The sequence below is a fragment of the Sinocyclocheilus grahami genome, unplaced genomic scaffold, assembly GCF_001515645.1.
Source record: "Sinocyclocheilus grahami isolate Dianchi unplaced genomic scaffold, SAMN03320097.WGS_v1.1 scaffold840.1, whole genome shotgun sequence".
In the NCBI taxonomy this organism is placed as follows: domain Eukaryota; kingdom Metazoa; phylum Chordata; class Actinopteri; order Cypriniformes; family Cyprinidae; genus Sinocyclocheilus; species Sinocyclocheilus grahami.
Window position 1 is genome coordinate 41,375 of NW_015506019.1, and position 21,919 is coordinate 63,293.

General features: G+C 43.4%; 1 protein-coding gene across 1 annotated transcript in view; it reads left to right on the top strand.

Moving 5' to 3' along the window:
• The first annotated feature begins 18,915 nt into the window (after positions 1-18,915).
• LOC107562784 (adhesion G-protein coupled receptor G5-like) overlaps positions 18,916-21,919 on the top strand; it is an 8,804-nt gene continuing 5,800 nt past the window's right edge. Inside the window, exons 1-7 of the mRNA XM_016247506.1 lie at positions 18,916-19,020; positions 19,534-19,650; positions 19,765-19,887; positions 19,966-20,005; positions 20,367-20,467; positions 20,594-20,712; positions 20,886-21,154. Coding sequence (XP_016102992.1) covers positions 18,916-19,020; positions 19,534-19,650; positions 19,765-19,887; positions 19,966-20,005; positions 20,367-20,467; positions 20,594-20,712; positions 20,886-21,154 — 874 coding nt within the window. The remainder of the gene's footprint in view (positions 19,021-19,533; positions 19,651-19,764; positions 19,888-19,965; positions 20,006-20,366; positions 20,468-20,593; positions 20,713-20,885; positions 21,155-21,919) is intronic.

Here is a 21,919-nt window from a genome sequence, read left to right on the forward strand (position 1 = left end):
TTTCCCGTGTCTGGGGAGTGTCCGGTCCCGAGCCAGAACCAGTCCGCCGCCGTCCGCGGCTTCCCCAAGTCAGCCGGCAGTTAGTGTGGCAAGCCGAGAAAACGTTAGTGTGGCAAGCCGTGAGGACGTTAGTGTGGCAAGCCCCAAGGATGAATATGTGCCGACTCCAGCCCCAGAGCTCGCTCCAGTGTCGGCTCCAGCCCCAGAGCTCACTCCAGTGTCGGCTCCAGCCCCCAACCTCACTCCAGTCCAAGCTCCTCGAAGGTGCTTTACTGTGCCTGCTCCTCCAGAGCGCCCTCCAGTGCCAGCACCACGGAAGCGCTACCCTGTTCCCCAGTATAGCCCAGGAAGGGCTCCTGATCCCCAGTTCAGCCCAGGAATGGCTCCTGTCCCCAAGTGTAGCCCAGGAAGTGCTCCTGTGCCCGAGTCCAGCCCAGGGAGGGCTCCTGTTCCCCAGTTAAGTCCAGGGAGGGCTCCAGATTCCCCGTTAAGCCCAGGGAGGGCTTCAGGCCCTGAGTACAGCCCCGTAGATTTCCCCAAGAAAATTTTGGAGGGGGGGCATATGCCCGTGGCCGAGCCAGCCAAGGCTACGGAGGATCCACCATGGCCTCCCGGGTCCCCAGCTCCACCCTGGCCTCACGAGTCCCCTGCTCTGCCATGGCCGCCCGAGTTCCAGGATCCGCCATGGCCGCCTGAGGTCCAGGATCCGCCATGGCCGCCCGAGGCCCCTGATCCGCCATGTCCTCCCGAGGTCCAGGATCCGCCATGGCCTCCCGAGGCCCCTGATCCGCCATGGCCTCCCGAGGCCCCTGATCCGCCATGGCCGCACGAGTCCCCTGCTCCGCCATGGCCGCCCGAGGTTCAGGATCCGCCATGGCAACCTGAACTACCTGCTCCGCCCTGGAGGCCTCCCGGGTCTCCACCCTGTACCAGCCTCCAGGCCGCCCACCCCCCCTCCCCGTGGAATTGTTATGGCGTGGGACGCGCCTTTCGGGAGGGGGGAGTACTGTCACAGATCGGCCAGACTCAGTCACCTCCCAATCATCACAACGATCCCTCTCACCTGACCTTTGAGCACCTGCACCTGTCACCAATCAAGCACCTCGTTACCAGTCTGCATAAGAGCACACACCTCAGACACTCTCACTGTCCAGTCTCGTATACACGTAGAGGACTCAATGACTTTGCTACTGCTTCCATTTGAATACTTCCTGCATTACTTACCTCCTGTGTTCCTCCTAGTGTCTCCTCGTCTCCTGTTTCTCCTAGTTCCCGGATCGCTGAGGTGTGTGCTCCTCCTGCCTGCATTCCAGCTCCTGTACAGCCACAGACCCGGATTACCCCACTCATCATATCCTTCGAACTATTCCCTCACCATCACATCCTCTGAACCCTACCCCAGTACTCTCTGTGACCCAATAAACCTATTTGATTTATACTAACCTGTTGCGTCAGACCTCTTCCGTTACAATTACTTGAGTAAAAGTTTTAAAGTATGTGATATTTATTGTACTTAAGTATGAAAAAAATATATATATTTTTTTATATTAAACTAAAGTATTGAAAATTTTTTATCTTTGGGTAAGCATAAGAGCCACTAATATGGTACAAAGACTCTTTCATTCCAACATAAGAAAACATTTCTTACAAATATCTGCATCTGAAGTGGCATTTAGATTCATTTACACAGACTGTTTAATGCAGCTCAGAGGGGACATGGAAGCATTTATCCTGCAGTTACAAATGTTTTGTTTTAAACATAAAACGTTGAATATTGATATTTGAAATTATTTAAAACGTACATATGTAACCATGGTTCCCTGAGAAGGAAACGAGACACTGCGTCCTCTAGCGGTCACTATGGAGAACGGTATACCCACTCCGCCATGCTAAGGGGAGTGCATGCCGAGCACTAAGTGCCAACTCTACCAAGCCATGGGAGTTGCCCCTAGGATGCCTTGACTGCTGTCAGTGACATTATCCCCTTCACCCAAAAGCCTGAGCTGCATACCATAAAACTTACCTGTATAGGGCTGGGCTGGAAAGCCTGAACCCGGGGCAAAGCTCGAAAGGCTTGGAATCAGAAGAAAGAGATTCCTTCAAGGGAATACGACCAGGTGTCTAGAACAATAAACCAGACCCTGGCCTGTCACCCAGTGAGCTACCACCAGCTCTGAATGAGCTTGCTCAAAGGAACTGACTCGATAGATCTTTGTTAGCAAACACCCTGCTCAGAAATGTATCACCAGGGATACATAAGTCGAGTGGGGCACAAGGTGAAAACGGGGGGCTTAACCCACATCAGAGAAAGGGAACGAGGCTGATAGTGCGTAACCCATACCATGCAGGAAAGTGCGCAGGATATTTAGCGTGCACACTTACCACAGTGTGGATTTTAGGAAGTGCACAGAAGCTCAGTGTGTGCACTTACCATAATATGTATTCTAGAAACACCGTTCCTAATGGGTAACCGAGGCCGTTACTTAGACAGGCCTAGGTACCCTGCATGACTGTGGCACACTCAAGGGAGCAGTCACTTAATTCAGCGGAAGTCCGTGTGCTCAGAGCGCATGTGGATTGAAAAAGGTGTATCTCATAGAAACCCCCCCATGTGAGGGGAGCATCACCAACTCAACCATAGCAGCACAGAACAGGCTCCGGAGCATGTGCTCATACAGGGCTGTACGTTAACTTTTTTTTCACATAGCACTGGTGCTACAGAGGTTGAAAGCTTTGTAGCACAGGCCAAAAAGTTGTAGCACAAGTATAAAACGTTTGTTATCATGTCTGAAAACAAACACAAGTAATGTCTTAAACAGGCACTGATGTTCCATACGGAGCACAAAAAATACAAACCATCACAAAAATTGTTTTAGACAAAGTTTTCTTAATTTGCTAAAAATGGAAGAGTGCAGAAACATAATACCTCTTACACCTTAACAAAATATAAAATAAAAAACAATGGCAGACATTTAGGCCAAAGTGAGCAAAGATAAAAATCTTTGTCATTATTTTATCTTTGTTATTAGAAAATAAGAAAATTTTTCAGATACAGTATTTAGCAGTGTTTACAATATTTTATTTTTCAGGTACAGTATTTAACGGTAGCATTCAAGAAATTGAATGAACAAATATTAAAATAAAACACTATATACATTTATACTTTTTTTTAAAGCAACTGACTGATGATAAGTTCATCAGTCAAGAGCAGTGAGTGATTTTTTTTCTGTGTTTTGTTCTTTTACTAACATTAAAAGATAATCTGCCTTTCAATAGTGTTTCATTTTTATACCATCATTTACTCAAGTTGTTTTAAACCTGAATTAATTTATTTAATCTTTTGAACATACGTTATTTTGGAAGAATGTGGGTAACCAAGCAGTTGCTGGTCCACAGTAACTTCCATGGCATTTTTTCCTACTGTAAAAGTCAATGTGGACCAGCGACTGTTTAGTTACTCACATTCTTCAAAATATCTTCTTTTGTGTTCAGCACAAGAAAGAAATTAATACAGGTTTGGGATAAAATCTGAGTGAGTAAATAATGACAGAAATTATTTTTTTTGGGTGAACTATCCCTTTAATGACAGTCGGGCATGTTTAGTAGCTACTGTCCCTTTAAGAACTTCATGCGTTTCTCTCTCAACTGTTTACTTTCATTTTAGACATAACCAACTGTGTTTATATGTAAACCTTGTGTGTTTTTGACAGTATTAGACGCTAAATCAATCAGACGCGAAAGACAACTTAGTCCAATAATCAGGCACTTTTTGACAGTAGCGCTTCATGAGTACAGGCTCAGAAAAAGCGAATGCAGAACATCACGTGAATTAATTGTATTAATATTTAATTTAATATATTCGGTACTGCTTTAAAGCAGATGGAAATAATGTAGTTTTGTGATTGTGCATAAGTGCAGTGTCCCGTGAGAGTAACTCTACCGCTAAGCTAACACTAATGTGAATGCATGTGGCGTTGTACATTATATTGAGACGGAGGGAGGCGCCAGAACTGCAGCCGAACAACGATATTTCTTCAAAAGCAGATCGTTGAGACATTCAAAAATCGTCATATCGCACACCCCTAACTACCAAGTATAATCAGTCTCACACACACAAACAAGCACAACGAAATCACTTCACACTATTAAGAGGCTGTGTTATGAACATGCAAAATTGTATCGCACCCGTGCTACAGAGGTAAATTTATTCATCGCACAGACCAGTTTTTTTGTAGCACATGCGACATATATGTCGCACTGTACAGCCCTGGCTCATACATAACTAGAAGGGGCATAGCACCCAGCTCTCAGATCGAGAGGAGGACACCAAAGCTCGACTTGGAAGCAGTGTGCTCATAGATAACCCTCTAGAGCGGTGGTTCCCAACCCTGGTCCTGGAGACACCCCAACACTGCTCGTTTTGCATGTCTCCTTTCTCTGACACACCAATTTCAGGTCTTGGAGTCTCTACTAATGAGCTGATGACCTGAATCAGGTGTGTTTGATTAAGGAGACATGCAAAACGTGCAGTTTTGGGGTGCCACCAGGACCAGGGTTGGGAACCACTGCCCTAGAGTGAGGGGAGCACTATAAGCTCAACCACAAGAGCAACATATCAGGGAGGCAGAAAAGACCTAACAACCTGGTGTTGCTGACTCACAGAGCTCTGGGGTGGAAAACTCGAATCTCAGGCAGAGAGGAAACTCAGACGCCCTGAAGGGAGCGGCGTGCTCACAGGTAACCTTCTAGGGTTAGGGGAGCACTGCTAAGCTCAACCAAGAAGGAGAGCAGCCAAACAAGGAGGAAGAGAGAGGCCTAACAACCTAAGGCTGCTGCTCAATGGAGCTCCAAAGAGCGGAGGACCTGATGAGAGAAGGCCTCAGACGCTCAATTGGGAGCGGCATGCTAAAAGTTAACCCTCCAAGGTGAGGGGAGCACTGCTCGGCTCGACCAAATAGGGGCAACTTATCAGGGAGGCAGCAAGCGGCCAAACTACCTGATGTCACTGCCACGGAGCTCAAAGAGCGGAGGGCTTGACCCTTAGCAAATAGAGAGGAAGCCACTCGACGCCTCAGCGAGAGGAGCTCTAGCTCAGAGAATGTGCATGATGGTTGAGAGGATGACTCAAATCTCAAGAGACCCCTCGGGGTGAGATATGAGTTGCACATCCTGGCCAGGGCAGCTTCTCAAAGCAGACACCCAGCCAGGACAACATGGAGCATGTCACGAAGCATTATGCTCCAAAGAAAATGCTCAACCTGAATGGAGAACCCGCAGGTCCTGAGGTTGCAGCGTTTTACTAGGGACCTGATGGCTAAGGAGGCTCTCGCAGAAGCCCAGCAACTTGGCTGCGTGGTCCAGTAAGCATGAAGCCGAAGATGTAGGGCTATCATCCAGCATGGATCCAATACCGACGAGTGAGACCATCACCACCAATGGTCAACCGCGAGTGGTTCTGACTTCAGCAGAGGAGGTGTTCGCAGAAGTCCTAACCATAAAACAAAGTCAGAAAAACCGGGACAGGTCCAAGTAGCTGAGGAGAAAGCTGGTTAGTGAATTCACATAAAACTAGCAATAGAGTAGATCAAATGGATCGTACTCACCAACCATGGTTCCCGCACATGACTCAAGCTCACGGATATATTCTGAAGGAGAAGTCCGAAGAGTGCTTGGGTCCAGACCATCAGTAAGGTAGTTCTATGAGACATAGAAACTAACCAAAACATCATAGGTCCAGCATGAGAGACTGCAATGCAAGTGCACGAGGCTCCTAACTAACCTCGGTCAGGTGGATGGCTTTAGGGGAATTAAGGGGAGGAAAATGAGAACAGATATTAATATTCTCAGAGGGAGGTGAGTAGATGGCTCAGGTTTTACTCTGATCTGGACGAGAGCGCTGAGAACGCCTCGTCTGGATCACCTCCCTCAAATCTTGCCTGTTACCTTTTGGACACGCCTCCTTTGAGCCCTACCCGAAGGTGGGGGAGGGGTGCGAATTCGTGGCATTAGTCTTCTGTATCCACCTCTAATCCTTAGATTTCGATGGGCCAGGACCCCTTGGTTGTTCGGGCTCAGAACTGGACCTTTGTGGAATGAAGGACTTAAAAGCGGCCAAGCACATCTTGGCCTCCTTAAACTTCTCAAACACTGTCTTGACGGAAGTGCCGAAAAGCTCAGAAGGGGAAACTGGCGCATCAAGGAGAAAGCTCCCCTCTTCCTTCCCGATATTCGCCAGGTTCACCCACAGATGCCTCTCCATAACCACCATGGCCGCCATGGATCTGCCAATGGCAGTGGCGGTCTGCTTAGTGGCACAGAGAGCAAGATCTGTGGTGCGACGCAACTCAGCCACCTCATCAGGGGATAGACCCTGACCTTTTTCCAGGTCTTTCAACAGGTCAGCCTGATAAGCCTGAAGAGAGATAGCAGGCCAGTGTCTCTTCAGTAGAGGGCAACTTCTCATAATCGTTCTCACGCATCCCCTCAATATTAACATAACTAGTATCCTGAAACCTATGGATGTAACTGCAAAGAGTGGAGTTAAGGAGTGTCAAGCCACTCAACGCCTCAGCGAGAGGAGCTCTAGCTCAGGAAACGTGCATGATGGTTGAGAGGATGACTCAAATCTCAAGAGACCCCTCGGGGTGAGATATGAGTTGCACATCCTGGCCAGGGCAGCTTCTCAAAGCAGACACCCAGCCAGGACAACATGGAGCATGTCACGAAGCATTATGCTCCAAAGAAAATGCTCAACCTGAATGGAGAACCCGCAGGTCCTGAGGTTGCAGCGTTTTACTAGGGACCTGATGGCTAAGGAGGCTCTCGCAGAAGCCCAGCAACTTGGCTGCGTGGTCCAGTAAGCATGAAGCCGAAGATGTAGGGCTATCATCCAGCATGGATCCAATACCGACGAGTGAGACCATCACCACCAATGGTCAACCGCGAGTGGTTCTGACTTCAGCAGAGGAGGTGTTCGCAGAAGTCCTAACCATAAAACAAAGTCAGAAAAACCGGGACAGGTCCAAGTAGCTGAGGAGAAAGCTGGTTAGTGAATTCACATAAAACTAGCAATAGAGTAGATAAAATGGATCGTACTCACCAACCATGGTTCCCGCACATGACTCAAGCTCACGGATATATTCTGAAGGAGAAGTCCGAAGAGTGCTTGGGTCCAGACCATCAGTAAGGTAGTTCTATGAGACATAGAAACTAACCAAAACATCATAGGTCCAGCATGAGAGACTGCAATGCAAGTGCACGAGGCTCCTAACTAACCTCGGTCAGGTGGATGGCTTTAGGGGAATTAAGGGGAGGAAAATGAGAACAGATATTAATATTCTCAGAGGGAGGTGAGTAGATGGCTCAGGTTTTACTCTGATCTGGACGAGAGCGCTGAGAACGCCTCGTCTGGATCACCTCCCTCAAATCTTGCCTGTTACCTTTTGGACACGCCTCCTTTGAGCCCTACCCGAAGGTGGGGGAGGGGTGCGAATTCGTGGCATTAGTCTTCTGTATCCACCTCTAATCCTTAGATTTCGATGGGCCAGGACCCCTTGGTTGTTCGGGCTCAGAACTGGACCTTTGTGGAATGAAGGACTTAAAAGCGGCCAAGCACATCTTGGCCTCCTTAAACTTCTCAAACACTGTCTTGACGGAAGTGCCGAAAAGCTCAGAAGGGGAAACTGGCGCATCAAGGAGAAAGCTCCCCTCTTCCTTCCCGATATTCGCCAGGTTCACCCACAGATGCCTCTCCATAACCACCATGGCCGCCATGGATCTGCCAATGGCAGTGGCGGTCTGCTTAGTGGCACAGAGAGCAAGATCTGTGGTGCGACGCAACTCAGCCACCTCATCAGGGGATAGACCCTGACCTTTTTCCAGGTCTTTCAACAGGTCAGCCTGATAAGCCTGAAGAGAGATAGCAGGCCAGTGTCTCTTCAGTAGAGGGCAACTTCTCATAATCGTTCTCACGCATCCCCTCAATATTAACATAACTAGTATCCTGAAACCTATGGATGTGGGACGAAAATGTATTTTTCCAAGCTTTCTCGAGCTCCACATGGAGATCAGGAGGAAATGGAAGGCTCACTTGAGCTGGAGGGCTATGGTCAGAAACATAACGCTCATTGAGGCGGCCTCGAGGTGCCACTTTCTTGGACCGCTTCCATGGCAAGTCATTCATAGATGATCATAGCCAAGATCCATAACCTCAAGCAACTCCGCAAACGCAGGGCGGGAGGAATGAGAGGGCTCAGTTTAAATTTCTTCATCCTCATCTAACATCTCCTGTTCTTCCTGGCTTGGAGCCAGCTGAGCACTAGCCGCTGGATCAGACGATGTAAGAGAAATAGTATCATCATCCAGCAGCTCACTCTCGTCCGTGACCGATGAGCGTGAAAGGGAGAGACCCTTTTTCAACTCATCAGCCAAGTCCACCTGCGATCCCCATGAGCTCATTTTCCTCCATGCCTTAGCAGCGGCAGGTCCTGAACTGATGGCTGTTCCTCTTTCCTCGAAAAAAGAGACAAACGAGAGCAGAGCTTTTTTATTTGAAATCGCTCACAATGTATGCAGATTGCCCCCTCGAGGACATTGCGTGCATGCTCTTCGCCCAAACAGAAGATGCAAAGATCATGTGTGTCATCAGGTGTCAAATAACGAGGACACGGACCCACACACTTCTTAAACACCTTACTAGTGCTTGCCATAGTAAAGAAGAATAATCGTTCTTACTGGAATGCACGCTTCAAACAAAACTGTCCCTTGAAGATGAAGAAGAGGATGATGTATTCTCCTGGCGCCCTTTTAAACTGTGGTCGCACAGGTAATTACGTCATAGGCTGTCGCTGGCCAATGTTATTGTTGTGTTTAGATGTATGCTTCTGACACCGGTCACTCTGAAGGCGTTCCCCATAGCGACCGCTAGAGGACGCAGTTCGATGTTCCCTCGGAAGAGAACATGAAAAGATACTTGAAATGTGAAATTAAAACTGCCAGTAAGTGGCAGTAAGCCACTGTTAATGAGTGAGTCATTAAGATTTAATGATTCATTCAAACGGTTGATTTATTCACGAATGAAGCATTTGACTGTTTTAAAGGGGTGGTTAATTGCGATTTCATTTTTTTAATGTTAGTTAGTGTGTAATGTTGCTGTTTGAGCATAAACAATATCTGCAAAGTTGCAGCGCTGAAAGTTCAATGCAAACGGAGATATCGTCTTTTAAAATTCTGGCAGTTTAATGCCTACAAAAACGACTGGTATGGGACTACAACGAGGTCCGTTACGTCACGAACCCAGCTAAACCCCGCCCCCGGAAACACGCAGCAAAGGGGGCGAGGCCATGCTGCGCTGCTTTAGAGAAGAGGAAGAGAAAACTAGAGGTGCACGTAAAAATCTGTTCATATATGAATCGCGATTCTGTCTTCTAACGATTCTAATAGATTCACAAGTTTCAAAACCAATGTTCTAAAGCAGCTGTTCTCAATCCTGTTACTGGTGTTCCCCTGCTCTGCATCTCTCTCTCTCTCATTCAGATCATCAGATCAGCTCCAAGAAACTGTTCCATTTATACACGTATTTTCACATAGCTATGAGAAGCGTTATACATGGACGTGTGTACGATTGCTGTGCTGTATTAAAGCTTTAATCAGAATAAAACCATATATTAAAAGCTAACAGAAGCAGTAGCATTTACAAACAACAGCGTATCTAAAAGTATGAGACAACAACAAACAAACATACCATTAAGAGCAGTGCTTGCACAGGTTCTGCGTGATCTTCTTCATTAATATTCTCTGCGTTTCAATCGGGCTCAGATTGATAAGCAATATAGAGGATGTCATTGTTTACAATACAACCGGAGCACGTTCTGAGCTTGAGGGGCGGGATGTTCAGACGCACTGTAGAGGCGGTTTAGCCAATCACAACACACTGAGCCAGCTGACCAATCTCAGCCCATCGCGAATTTCTGAGAGAGGGGCTTCATAAAAACAGGAAATAACTGAGGTGTTTGTTAGAGAAGGGACAGATCGGTGTGGAATAAAGATAAATTATGTGAAAAATAATGTGTTTTTTTTTAAACGAAGCATGAACACATGTTAGACTGCACCTCATAAACACAATCAAGCCTAGAAAAAACCCAGTCAACCACCCCTTTAATGGTCACTAAATCATTCATTCAAACAATTCCTTCAAAAAGCTGATTCATTCGATAAGGAAACACTTTCCAGTGTGTTACTCAGCCTCAGATACATAATACAGTGCTGTGATCTTTGTTTGGAGCTATTTTCTTAGGCGGAATAGAGCAAAACAGGTCACTTTGCACTAACTTTATTAAAGTTGTATCAATATTTGTTATCATGCTGATATCTGGAGAACAGCACTCTTATAAGTATTAAAATTAGTATTTTATCCCCTATCAATCAGCAAGATTTCTGGCTCCTAGGTGTCTTTTATACAGGTTAAAAACTGAGATTAGGAGCACTCTCTTAAAGGGAGCCAATCTGAAATGATTAGTCTTCTCCAGATAAACTAGCAGAGCACGGACTGGGCATAGTGGATGTGTCGCTGGCTCTGAATTCTGAGGAGCAAACGCCTGTAGCATGATGACCTGCACTCTAAATGAAGTAGAAAGCACTTTAGGCACATATCCTTGTCTAGGCTGGAGTCTAACCATACAGTCATCCTTACCGAACTCCATACATGCAGTGCTCGTAGTCAGCGCATGTAAGTCGCCCACCCTCTATCGATCATTGATAGGCAAATGGAAAGCCTGTCTGTTGTCTGTCGTCTGTCCTCTGCGCTGATCTGCCAAACATGCAGGTTCCATAGCTCTGACCTGGGGTGCCACACCGAGACGTTTGCCTGAGATAAGAGATCTCTCCGCAACGGAATCGGCCATGGGGGAGCCGTTAAAAGCTCCACCAACTCCGGGAACCATGGCTGGTTGGGCCACTTCGGTGCGACTAGATGCATCGTCTCCCTTTCCTCTTTGATTTTGTGCAGCATAATCTTCACTGGGGGAAAAGCATATTTGCGCTTCTTGGGCCAGCGACTTGAGAGATCATCCCCCTCCAGGGGTGTGTTCGCTAGCGAGAAGAACAGCTGGGAATGCGCATTCTCCTCACAGGCAAACAAGTCGATCTCTGCTGCTCCGAACAGGCTCCAAATCAGCTGAATAGTCTGCGAGTGCAGCCTCCACTCCCCATGCACTGGGCCACCCCTGGACAGCATGTCCGCTCCGCAGTTCTGACTGCCGGGAACATGTACTGCTCGAATCGACAGAAGGTTTCTCTCCGCCCAAAGGAGGAAATGCTCTGCCAGCCTTTGAAGTGAGCGCGAACAAAAACTTCCCTGATGGTTGATATAGGATACCACCGGCGTGTTGTCTGTCCAAACCAGGACGTGTCGATCCTTTATCAGTGCAAGAAAGCCCTGCAAAACTAAAAAATACTGCCATCAACTCTAGGCAGTTTATATGCCACTTCACTTGTGCACTCGTCCAAGTACCATTAGCCGGTCTGCCGTCGCAAAGGGCTCCCCAGCCCCTCAGTGACGCGTCCATAGTGGCGATTTTTCTGCTTTTCTGCAACTGACTGTTCTTCCACACTTTGCTTGGCACCCGGGATTTCAGCCATAGCTGAAGTGGTCTCATATGCAGAAGCCCGAGCTGACATACCATAGCTGCTGCTGCCATGTGCCATAACAGTCCCTGAAAGCATTTCAGAATCACCACTTTCCAAAGACTGTATTCGCTATTGAGAGAGACGCGCGCTCATCAATCGCGAGTCCAAATCCATTCCCAAGAATGTGATGGTTTGTGTGGGGCGAAGCTTGCTCTTCTGCACATTGATCACCAGTCCTAGATGCTTCAGATGTTCTAGAAGCTGACATCTCTGGTTTTCCAGTATATCCCGTGGCTGGGCTATAACGAGCCAGTCGTCCATATAATTCAGAATGTGAATTTCGGGGGAACTTTGAACTGATAAGCTCTTTCCTCAAACGTGAATCTCAGAAAGCGCCTGTGACGAGGGGTTATTTGGATGTGAAAATAGGTGTTTTTTAGGTCCACCAAGATAAACCAGTCCTTCAAAAGCGCCGTTCGAAAACGGGACTCTGCTTATAACACACGATTGGGAACAATCGTGAGGGGGGAAAGAGTTATTTTGCTGAACAGTGTTTGGTTTGTGTTTTAGTGCAAACTTTATTGACAACAAACATTTCCCTCTGTTGCCTGCAACATGCGAGGGGACAGGCAGGTGAAACACAGCAAGACGAACTCTCTTGCGAAGCGGATCGTTGTCCATCTCTCCATGTGGCCACTTACCCCTCAGACCACCCCCGTCAGGAACGCTGCTGTGGATCTGGCACAACACTCGAGAGAAGAGGCCCCATCTTCTTCGGGTATCGGAACTGCCTCGCCTTCGGTCTAACGGCTGGCTCCGGATCCACCCTCGCTCTTTCCGAGGAAGAAGTAGGTGGTGGTCTGTCACGCCGTTTCAAACGCTGCAAAGAAGAAGATTTGGAGCACAATGGAGGTGCAGCGGACCGATCTTTCTTCGGCAAGAAGTGGCTGAAGGGCCTCCAGAAACTTCTCAGAAAATGAGCCCACAGCATCACCAAACAGGCTGAGCAGAGATATTAGCGTATCCAACAGCTGAGCCTTCTCCGACTCCCTCATGTCCATCAACATGAGCCAAAGATGCCGCTGCAGCCAAGTCAGTGGCCAAACACAGCTTTTTGAAGGCGGAGAAGTCCGGCCCCTCCTCATCCAATGCTTGCAGCAGTTTGGCTTGAAAATACTGGAGAACAGCCATAGTGTGGATCACAGATGCTGCTTGGTGGCTGCCATATAAGCCTTTTCCACGATGTGGCTCGTGGTGCGGCACGGCTTCAATGGAAGGATGGTGCAGATTTCCACCCACATGCGGATGGACAAAGATGCACTGCAACTGCTTCCTCGACGGGTGGCGGCTTAGTGTAACCGCAGCGGTCGGCTCCGTCGACAGAGGAGAGCATACACGATCCCGTGGCTTGGGCTCGGGCCGAATAGGGGGAGGGCTACGACCACGATGTTCTCCTCGTTGACCTCAGGGAAAAAGGAAGCAGGTCTCTGGGGGGCGGCATCCTGCCGGCCAGACTGCACAGAGGAGAGCATACACGATCCCGTGGCTTGGGCTCGGGCCGAATAGGGGGAGGGCCACGACCACGATGTTCTCCTCGTTGACCTCAGGGAAAAAGGAAGCAGGTCTCTGGGGGGCGGCATCCTGCCGGCCAGACTGCATATAGTCAAGTCAAGTCAAGTCAAGTCTGCTTTATTGTTAATTCTTCCACATGTACAGCACATACACACAGAGAATGATGGATGAAGCTGTCCTTCAGTCTGCTGGTCCTGGCCTGGAGACTCCGCAGTCTCCTCCCTGATGGCAGCAGACTGAAGAAGCTGTGTGTCGGGTGGGTGGGATCACCTGCAATGCAGAGGGCTTTGCGGGTGAGACGGGTGTTGTAAATGTCCTGAAGGGAGGGGAGAGAGGCACCAACGATCTTCTCAGCTGCTCTCACTATGCGTTGAAGTGTCTTACGGCAGGACGCGTTGCAGGCGCCATACCATATACCGCATGTCCAACCTGTTCTTGGCTGGTTTCTCAGTGGGCGACCAATCAAGACCCAAATCCTGTACAGCCTCAGACAGGATTTTCACCAACTCTTCATCAATCTGAGCCAGGGGCTTGCGCATCTCGGTGTGGGAGGCCTCCGACTCCATGCAGGCCAACCAGTCATCCGAACCAGAGGCTGCAGTCGACATTGCGTCGTCATCCACTTCATTCTCTGCCACACCAAACGAGACCAGATCCCACGCGTCATCTGAGGGGCGGAGGCTGGGCTCAGTGTAAGAAACAGGTGGCTCTCTTGAGCAATAAGCATGCAGGAACTGAGTCGACATGCGTTCATCAGAGAGGCCTACTGCACGTGGCTGCCTTGACCTTCCCTCCCTCGGCTCGATGGTGTATTGGAGGAGGAGGCAAGGGATTAGCCAGCGCGCAGTTCAGGATCATGGCAATCTTGGCATGAAGGGCTTTGACTGTCATCTCTTCACAGGCAGGACAATCAGACCTATCCAGTGCGGCCTCTGTGTGAGCTCGGCCCAGACAGAAGACACACATGTTGTGTATGTCAGGGAGCTCAATCGGGGCCCCGCACGCACAGCACTCCTTAAGGGACATCCTGTCTTCTTGCCGGATCGCTTCAAGGGGAACTTGAAGCGAACGGCATTCTCTTAGGGTGTTGTCAATGGCGAGAAAAAAATAGCGATGAGTAGAAGTCTTCTGTACTTGCTTCGGGAAGGAGAAAGATTCTGAGGTAATGACGCTGAGCGCCAACCTGTATATTGGGTAGCTCCGTCCCTAGCTCGAGCGCTTGAGCGTCATTGGCCGGTAAAATTTACCGGCGCGATGCAATCAGGCTTCACTATTTGGGAGGAGGGTAACCCCTAAGTGTAAGCTATGCAGTGTCAAGAGACCGAACTTGATAGGGAACACGCATTGTAACACATTTTCAACATCAATTCTTGAAGTTTTTTTAAATAATTTGTATTATTATTATTATTTCTTAGTACAGTTAAAATGTTGCAATAGCACAAAACATATTCTACTTATAAGTCTATTGTTATCCCCATTTAGCTGTTAAACAAAATGTATTGCTATAGCATGAAATAAAATTGGCTACATTTTCTATATACCTTAGTTTCATTAAGTATTCTCAAGTATTTATTTACATGTTTGTTAGTTTCCTAAGCTGTGCTAAAATTACAGTTTGCTCTGTGACCTCATTTATTCAAATCAAGTCTTTGGAAGGAAGTTGTCATCTCTTTTATCTTTTTACAGAGAATTAAAATGTTATTTAGCATTGCATGTTAAATAAATATATATATATATATATATATATATATTTTCTTGACGTGTAACTGTGGTGGTCATGGTATATGAGAAGTATTTATTTGTATAGATTGTATTAAAATGGACTGCTGTGTTTTATGTTGGCATTACTATGCACTACACCACCAGTAGTGAGGCAGGTTCTATGTTGTATTGTCCCTCCATGCCTTTGAAATAGTTTAGGGATAAATGGTGGATTTTTAAACCACTTTGGTTTGATACATGCATACATTTGTCTGTTATACTTCAGTTTGATACATGCGTCTCACAGCCACTGGCTTGCAAGTGCTGAAAGTGATTTTAGCACTCTGTGGTCTCCTAATTATCCTGTTGAATCTTTATTAGTGTCTGGTGACGCTGATGGTTGTGTTGTCCTGTCAAGGATGTTTCTAATAAAGATTGCTCTAGAAGACAGGCATGCTTTCGATATGATTGTGGGGCTGTATGTTTACTCCCTGCTTTCAATGAGTTTCAATTAATAGTGAATGTTAGAGGGTTTGCAAAGAAATGCTGAGAAGGCTCTAAAGTCTCAAATTGCTAGTTTCATGTAATTGCAAAGAAACCACAAGCAACACACTTTAAACTTGGAATTTTGAAGGTTGACAAAGTTGGTGTTATATATATATATATATATATATATTTTATTCTGTTGTGTTTTGCATGTCAGCAAAGCCAGGAGTGCGTCTTAAAAATAATCTTGAAGTAGCAGTGTCAGGAGTGTGTGCTGAGATGTGTTCGTGTGACTGTCCAAACAACCAGAAGTGCTGTAGCAATGGATGTGGACGTCAGTGTATGGCTCCATATAAAGGTATTTGTTACATTGGTGTGTGGGTCAGCTTGGGGTTGTTTATTTTTTTAATTTTTAAATGCAGTGAGGCATTCAGTGAGGTTTCGGTGTCATGTGTTTGTGTAACAGAAAAGCCAGGAGTGTGTCCAAGCAAGAACCTCAGAATAGGAGTGTGTGCTGAGATATGTTCCCATGATAGTGACTGTCCAAATGATGAGAAATGCTGCAGCAATGGATGTGGATGTCAGTGTATGGCTCCATATAGAGGTATTTGTTACATTGGTGTGTGGGTCAGCTTCCTTTCCGTGTATGTGGGGAATTTTTTTTTTTTTTTTTTTTTTTATACAGAAACAAGATTTCTTTCATACTTTTTTTCATATAATTTCATTGTCATAGAATTTTTTTTGCAAAATTGCTTTTTTACATTTTATAACACCCGCATATCCTACGCAACCCAATGATCCCCATCTAAAACATAAAGATATCTGAAAAATGTTCAACTACACATTTAAAATGGAATAATGAATAATACATAAATACAATTTTTAAGTACAAATTTTTATTTTTTATTTTTTTCTTTACCATAGTATAAACAAAAGTGCTGTTGTTTATCTGCAATAGAAACTTGAATATTTGTAATAATGTAAAATTATTTAAACTGACTAGGTAGCATCAAAATTATCAAAAAGTGGCAGTAAGTTATTCTTAACCTTTAAGAAACAACAGTACCATTTAGTAGTGCTGAGGATTTAATCATATCATGTCAGTCAATGTCATTTGAAACAGTAAAACAGGCCTTTTATGCTGGCCTTTGCCATTTTGTATGTTATGTATGTTAACTGTATTGTTGAAAACCAAATGTGATGACAAGGCTTGTCATTGTGTTCTGTCATCAGTAGAGCTCAGTGAGTGTGACTGAAGCCACAGAATTTGATTTTGGCTATTCGTTTGTTGGTGTGTGAACTGCAAACATTCCACAGAGCTGTCACAACTTCATCCTTGATGACTAGAGAAAACAGTAAGGTAAGAGAAGAAAGAGCACATCTAGGTTATGTATTATACATAATTATTAAAATGATTGTAAATATTTATATGTTTTGATTATACGTATATTAGACTTATATAGCCTACATACAGTATGTTTTATTTTAGTAGTACTGTATATATTATTAAGTATGTTTATAAACTATTTTAACAATGAGAAGATGAAACCTTTTGTATTATATGCATTCTTTATTGTGCATTCAATAAGTTGGAATTGATTTGTCTTTTTGTATTTCATTAAATGAATGTCTGTATTCTAATTTTTTCCACAGAACTATGACAGATATGACACTCCTGCTGCTTCTGCTCATAATCCATGGAGTGGATGGAAAAAATACAAATACCAACGATGTCATGCAAAATAATGACTCAATATCTAAGACCAACAGCTTGCTACCTTGTAAGTTCCTGAAACCCTCCTCAAATCAGACTATTTCTGTATTGTTAGACTTAGAATCTTAGTATTAGAGACAGTAGTGAGATACTGTTTTTTGCCCATCACCATGAGAAAATGTATTTGCATTAGGTCTGCACGTTCATGATCCACATGTGGATGGAAAAAATACAAATACCAACGATGTCATGCAAAATAATGACTCAATATCTAAGACCAACAGCTTGCTACCTTGTAAGTTCCTGAAACCCTCCTCAAATCAGACTATTTCTGTATTGTTAGACTTGTATTTTAAATCTTAGTATTAGAGACAGTAGTGAGATACTGTTTTTTGCCCATCACCATGAGAAAATGTATTTGCATTAGGTCTGCACGTTCATGATCCACAGTTTTGTAAACATGTATGTATATGACGGGTTAAAAGTTTTGAATTTTTTTTGTCTATTTGAAAGTCTCTTATGCTCACCAAGGCTGAATTTATTTTATTAAAATAAAACAGTAATTTTTGAAATATTATAACTATTTAAAATAACTATTTTCTGTTGTAATATATTTTAACATGTAATTTATTTCTGTGATGACAGAGCTGAATTTTCAGCATCATTATCCAGTCTTCAGTGTCACATGATCCTTCAGAAATGTTTCTAATATGCTGATTTGCTGCTCAAGAAACATTTCTCATTATTATCAATGTTGGAAAAAAAGTTTTTTGCAGCTTAATATTTTTGACAACCGTGATACACTACCATTGAAAAGTTTGAAGTAAGATAAAAAAAAAAAATTATAATAATGAATGCTTTAATTTAGCAAGGACACACTAAATTGATCAAAAGTGACAGTACAGATAAAGATATTTATGTTACAAAACTTTCTATCATCAAAGAATCCTGAAAAAAATCCTGGTTTCCACAGGTAGGATCCAGCAAATACTGTTTTCAACGTTAATAAAAAAAAATTTGAGCACCAATAATAATTAATAATTATTAAACAGTAAATCAGCATATTAGAATGATTTCTGAAGGATCATGTGACACTGAAGACTGTAGTAATGATGCTGAAAATTCAGCTTTGCAGAGATTTAAATTGCATTTTAAAATATATTAAAAAAGAAAACAGTTACATTGTAATACTATTTCATAATATTACTGTAGTTTTGATTGAATAAATGCAGCCCTGGTGAGCACACGAGGCATCTTTCAAAAACATTAAAATCTTAATTATTCCAAAATTTTTTAAAAAGTTTAAATTCTTTAGTTCATTACAACAAATTAATTTTGTTCATTTCAAGCTAATCAGTTTTAATTTTTTCTTGTAAAAATGAAATAGAAATAAACTTTATGATATATTTTTTGTGGTTTAATAATTAGTGAATTAAAGAGTTAAAGAGAATGTCGAACAGACCTATAAAAAAGACAAGTGTCTGATTACTTAACGGTATTTTTTCCTCATCTATTTTAGTACCAAATCCAGCATCTGAGTCTGTTAAATCCGAAATCTTGTGTTGTAACAAAGAAATGGACAACTTCAGAGCTGTTTGCACTTCAAAGAATCAAAAAGATTTATTAGCAACAAACTTTCCAAGTATTACAAATGACTGCCCTGAAATGCTGAAAAGCGAAACAACTTTGAAAAGCTACAACAGGTACCTGTCTTGTGTTTCAGATCTTAACAAACTGTATGAGTTTGTGTCGATTTGGTTGTATCCCTTTTAATTACATTATTATGCAGAGCAGAGAGAGAAGTCATACACAGCATTATGGAAAAGACAAATTATTCCACTGACTACAATTTTGAGGGTTTCGCTTTGATTGTGGTTGTGATGAACTTACCAAATAGTCTTGTACCAATCACTGCTCCAAAAGTAAGACTCTTCATCCAAAGGTCCAAAAGATGACATCAAAATAATTATCTTTAAAATAGCATCATATGACCCCTTTAAGATGGCACTATGTAAAAGCTTGCAGCTTGAATTTTTTACACTGCTTAAAAAGGTCATATACAATATATATTAGAATTAATAGTGTTACAGCTAATTTACTTAATTCATTTCTTTTCATTTTAAGGTGTCTAATACAACTCCAACAATACAGACATTTAACCCAGTGGAGGCTTTCCAAAATGTCCCTGAGGCCAAGCAGAAATTAGCAATATTTATTTATGATTCCACGCTGCAGTTTCATGTAAAGTTGTTCATTTGTTGTTCTGACTATTTTATAAAAGTATTGAAACTGTTAACTTAACCCATTCACTCTATATGATATTAACCTGCCTGTTGTCTGTGGTTGTGTATTTACAGCTGCAATGCTTCTATAATGTCCAAAGTCATATGGATTGATACAGCAAAATTACTTACCTAATTTATTTTCATTTTAAGGTGTCTAATAAAGCTCCAAAAATACAGACATTTATCCCAGTGGAGGCTTTCCAAAATGTCCCTGAGGCCAAGCAGAAAGTTGCAATATTAATTTACGATTCCATTCAGCAGTTTAATGTAAAGTTTTTCATTTGTTGTTCTGACTGTTTTATAAAACTATTGAAACTGTTAACTTAACCCCCTCGCTCTTTATTATATTAACCTGCATGTTGTCTGGTTGTGTATTTACAGAAGAAAAACTATTCTATAATGTCCACAGTCATACGGGTTGAAGTTATTGGATGTGACATTGTGAATTTGACCAATCCACTTATAATACATTTTCCAGTGAATAACTACACAAACCACTCAACCGTAAGCGTACCTTTTCAAATGTTCTTAACATTTCCAAATAACTGTAATAATTTGTTAACTCTGTTTTTCTATTCTTAGAAAAGCTACATATATTCCTGTCAATACTATGATGAACAAGGTGGGTGGGAACTAAAGTAATACAGTATTTCACTCAAAAATTAAAACTCTTAATTTACACACACTCATGTTGTTCTTATCCCATATGCTGTTATTTTTTTCTGTGAAACATGAAAGAAGAATTTATGAAGAATCTTCATGTATTATTTTCCGAGTAGTGTGTCAAGCTCTAAAAAGAACATGAAATCTGTAAAAGTGCCATAAAAGTGGTCTATATTACTATATTCTGAGTCTGACTGAAATTGAAGTTATTCACTGAAAATTCTGCTGTGTGCACTCTCAGAAAAAAAGAGTACAAAAGCTGTAACTGCCATTTAGTATATTTTTTGTACTAAAATGTATTAATAATATGGAATATTTAGGCAGTAACACCTGGAAGCCGGATGGCTGTAACACCACTCAGATCAGTGATGATGTTGTGAAGTGCTCCTGTGACCATATGACCCTTTTTGCTGTTCTTCTAGTGAGTACTGAGCCATTCATTCAGGCCATTACTAAACGTGTAAGGTAGCAGAAACCATTCTGTGCTGATATTGTTTTCATTTAATTCACTACCACTTTGCCTTTGTCCCTCCTACACTCTGAATAGGTTGAGGTGATAAACATTGATGGACAGCATTGGGAAATCTTGTCGTACATCAGCTATGTTGGCTGCGGTCTGTCTGCGGTCTTTTCTGCTTCCTCTGTCTTGTTGTTTATTTTCAACAGGTGCTGTTCCTTCTGTTTTCATATAAATGTGTATATAATCTGCACTTTGATTCACATTATTCTTTACACTGATCCCAAAATTGTGCGAATAAATTTATCAAAGCAGGTACAATGGATGGCAAAAATTTGAAGAACCGCCATTAAAATTCATATACAGTTCATGTGTTTCACAGGAACGCAAAGGCAGAAGTGTCCAACAGCATCCACGTGTCTCTGAGCGGCGCTCTGTTTCTCCTCAACCTGAGCTTCATGTTCAGCGAGTGGGCCGCCACAATGACAGTAAAAGAAGTGTGTGTTTTTATTGCTGTGACTATACACTACAGCCTGCTGTGTTCTTTAACCTGGATGGCTATTGAAGCCGTGCACCTCTACCTTCTTTTGGCCAGAGTGTTCAACATTTACATCAAATACTACATGGTCAAGTTGTCCCTGATCGGATGGGGTGAGTATCAAGACTAAATGTACAGTAACATTACAAAAACAGACTCATAGATCAACTTGTAAGTAAATGGAGGCAGTGTTTGTAGCATATCTAGGTGTTCAAGGGCAAAGCACTGAAACCCTATTGTAATTGTAAGTTTGCAGGACTAGGTGTTATGATCCCAATATTCAGCACCATTTAGCCGCACCATAGAACATTTTGTCCTTCGTTGTGAGCAGAACACAGCGAGACGCAGCAATTGTTACACTCTGATTTTGGTTCAGCAAAAATCCAGGATCATTGCCAAATCCATGGTCCTTGCCTCAATACCCAATAATCAGTTGTGAATTTACAATTGCTTTTTGCGTAACTGGGGAACAATAAGAAAAATAACTAGTATGTTAAGATGGATAGATGAAGACGGTACAGTTCTTCACTGCAGTCATCGGGTCGGGATCCTTGACGTTTTGTTATGCTGTACATGATGTGTACTTATCTTTCATGGATGTTGCCAGTGAGACACCTTATCCAATGTCCATCAGATCCAAGTTTCTGTGCGAACTTTAGCCTGGGTGAAAGATGCCTTTTGTTAAAGGGATACTCCACCCCAAAATGAAAATTTTGTCATTAATCACTTACCCCCATGTCGTTCCAAACCTGTAAAAGCTTAGTTCGTCTTCGGAACACAATTTAAGATATTTTGGATGAAAACCAGGAGGCTTGTGACTCTCCCATTGACTGCCAAGTAAATTACACTGTCAAGGTCCAGAAAAGTATGAAAGACAT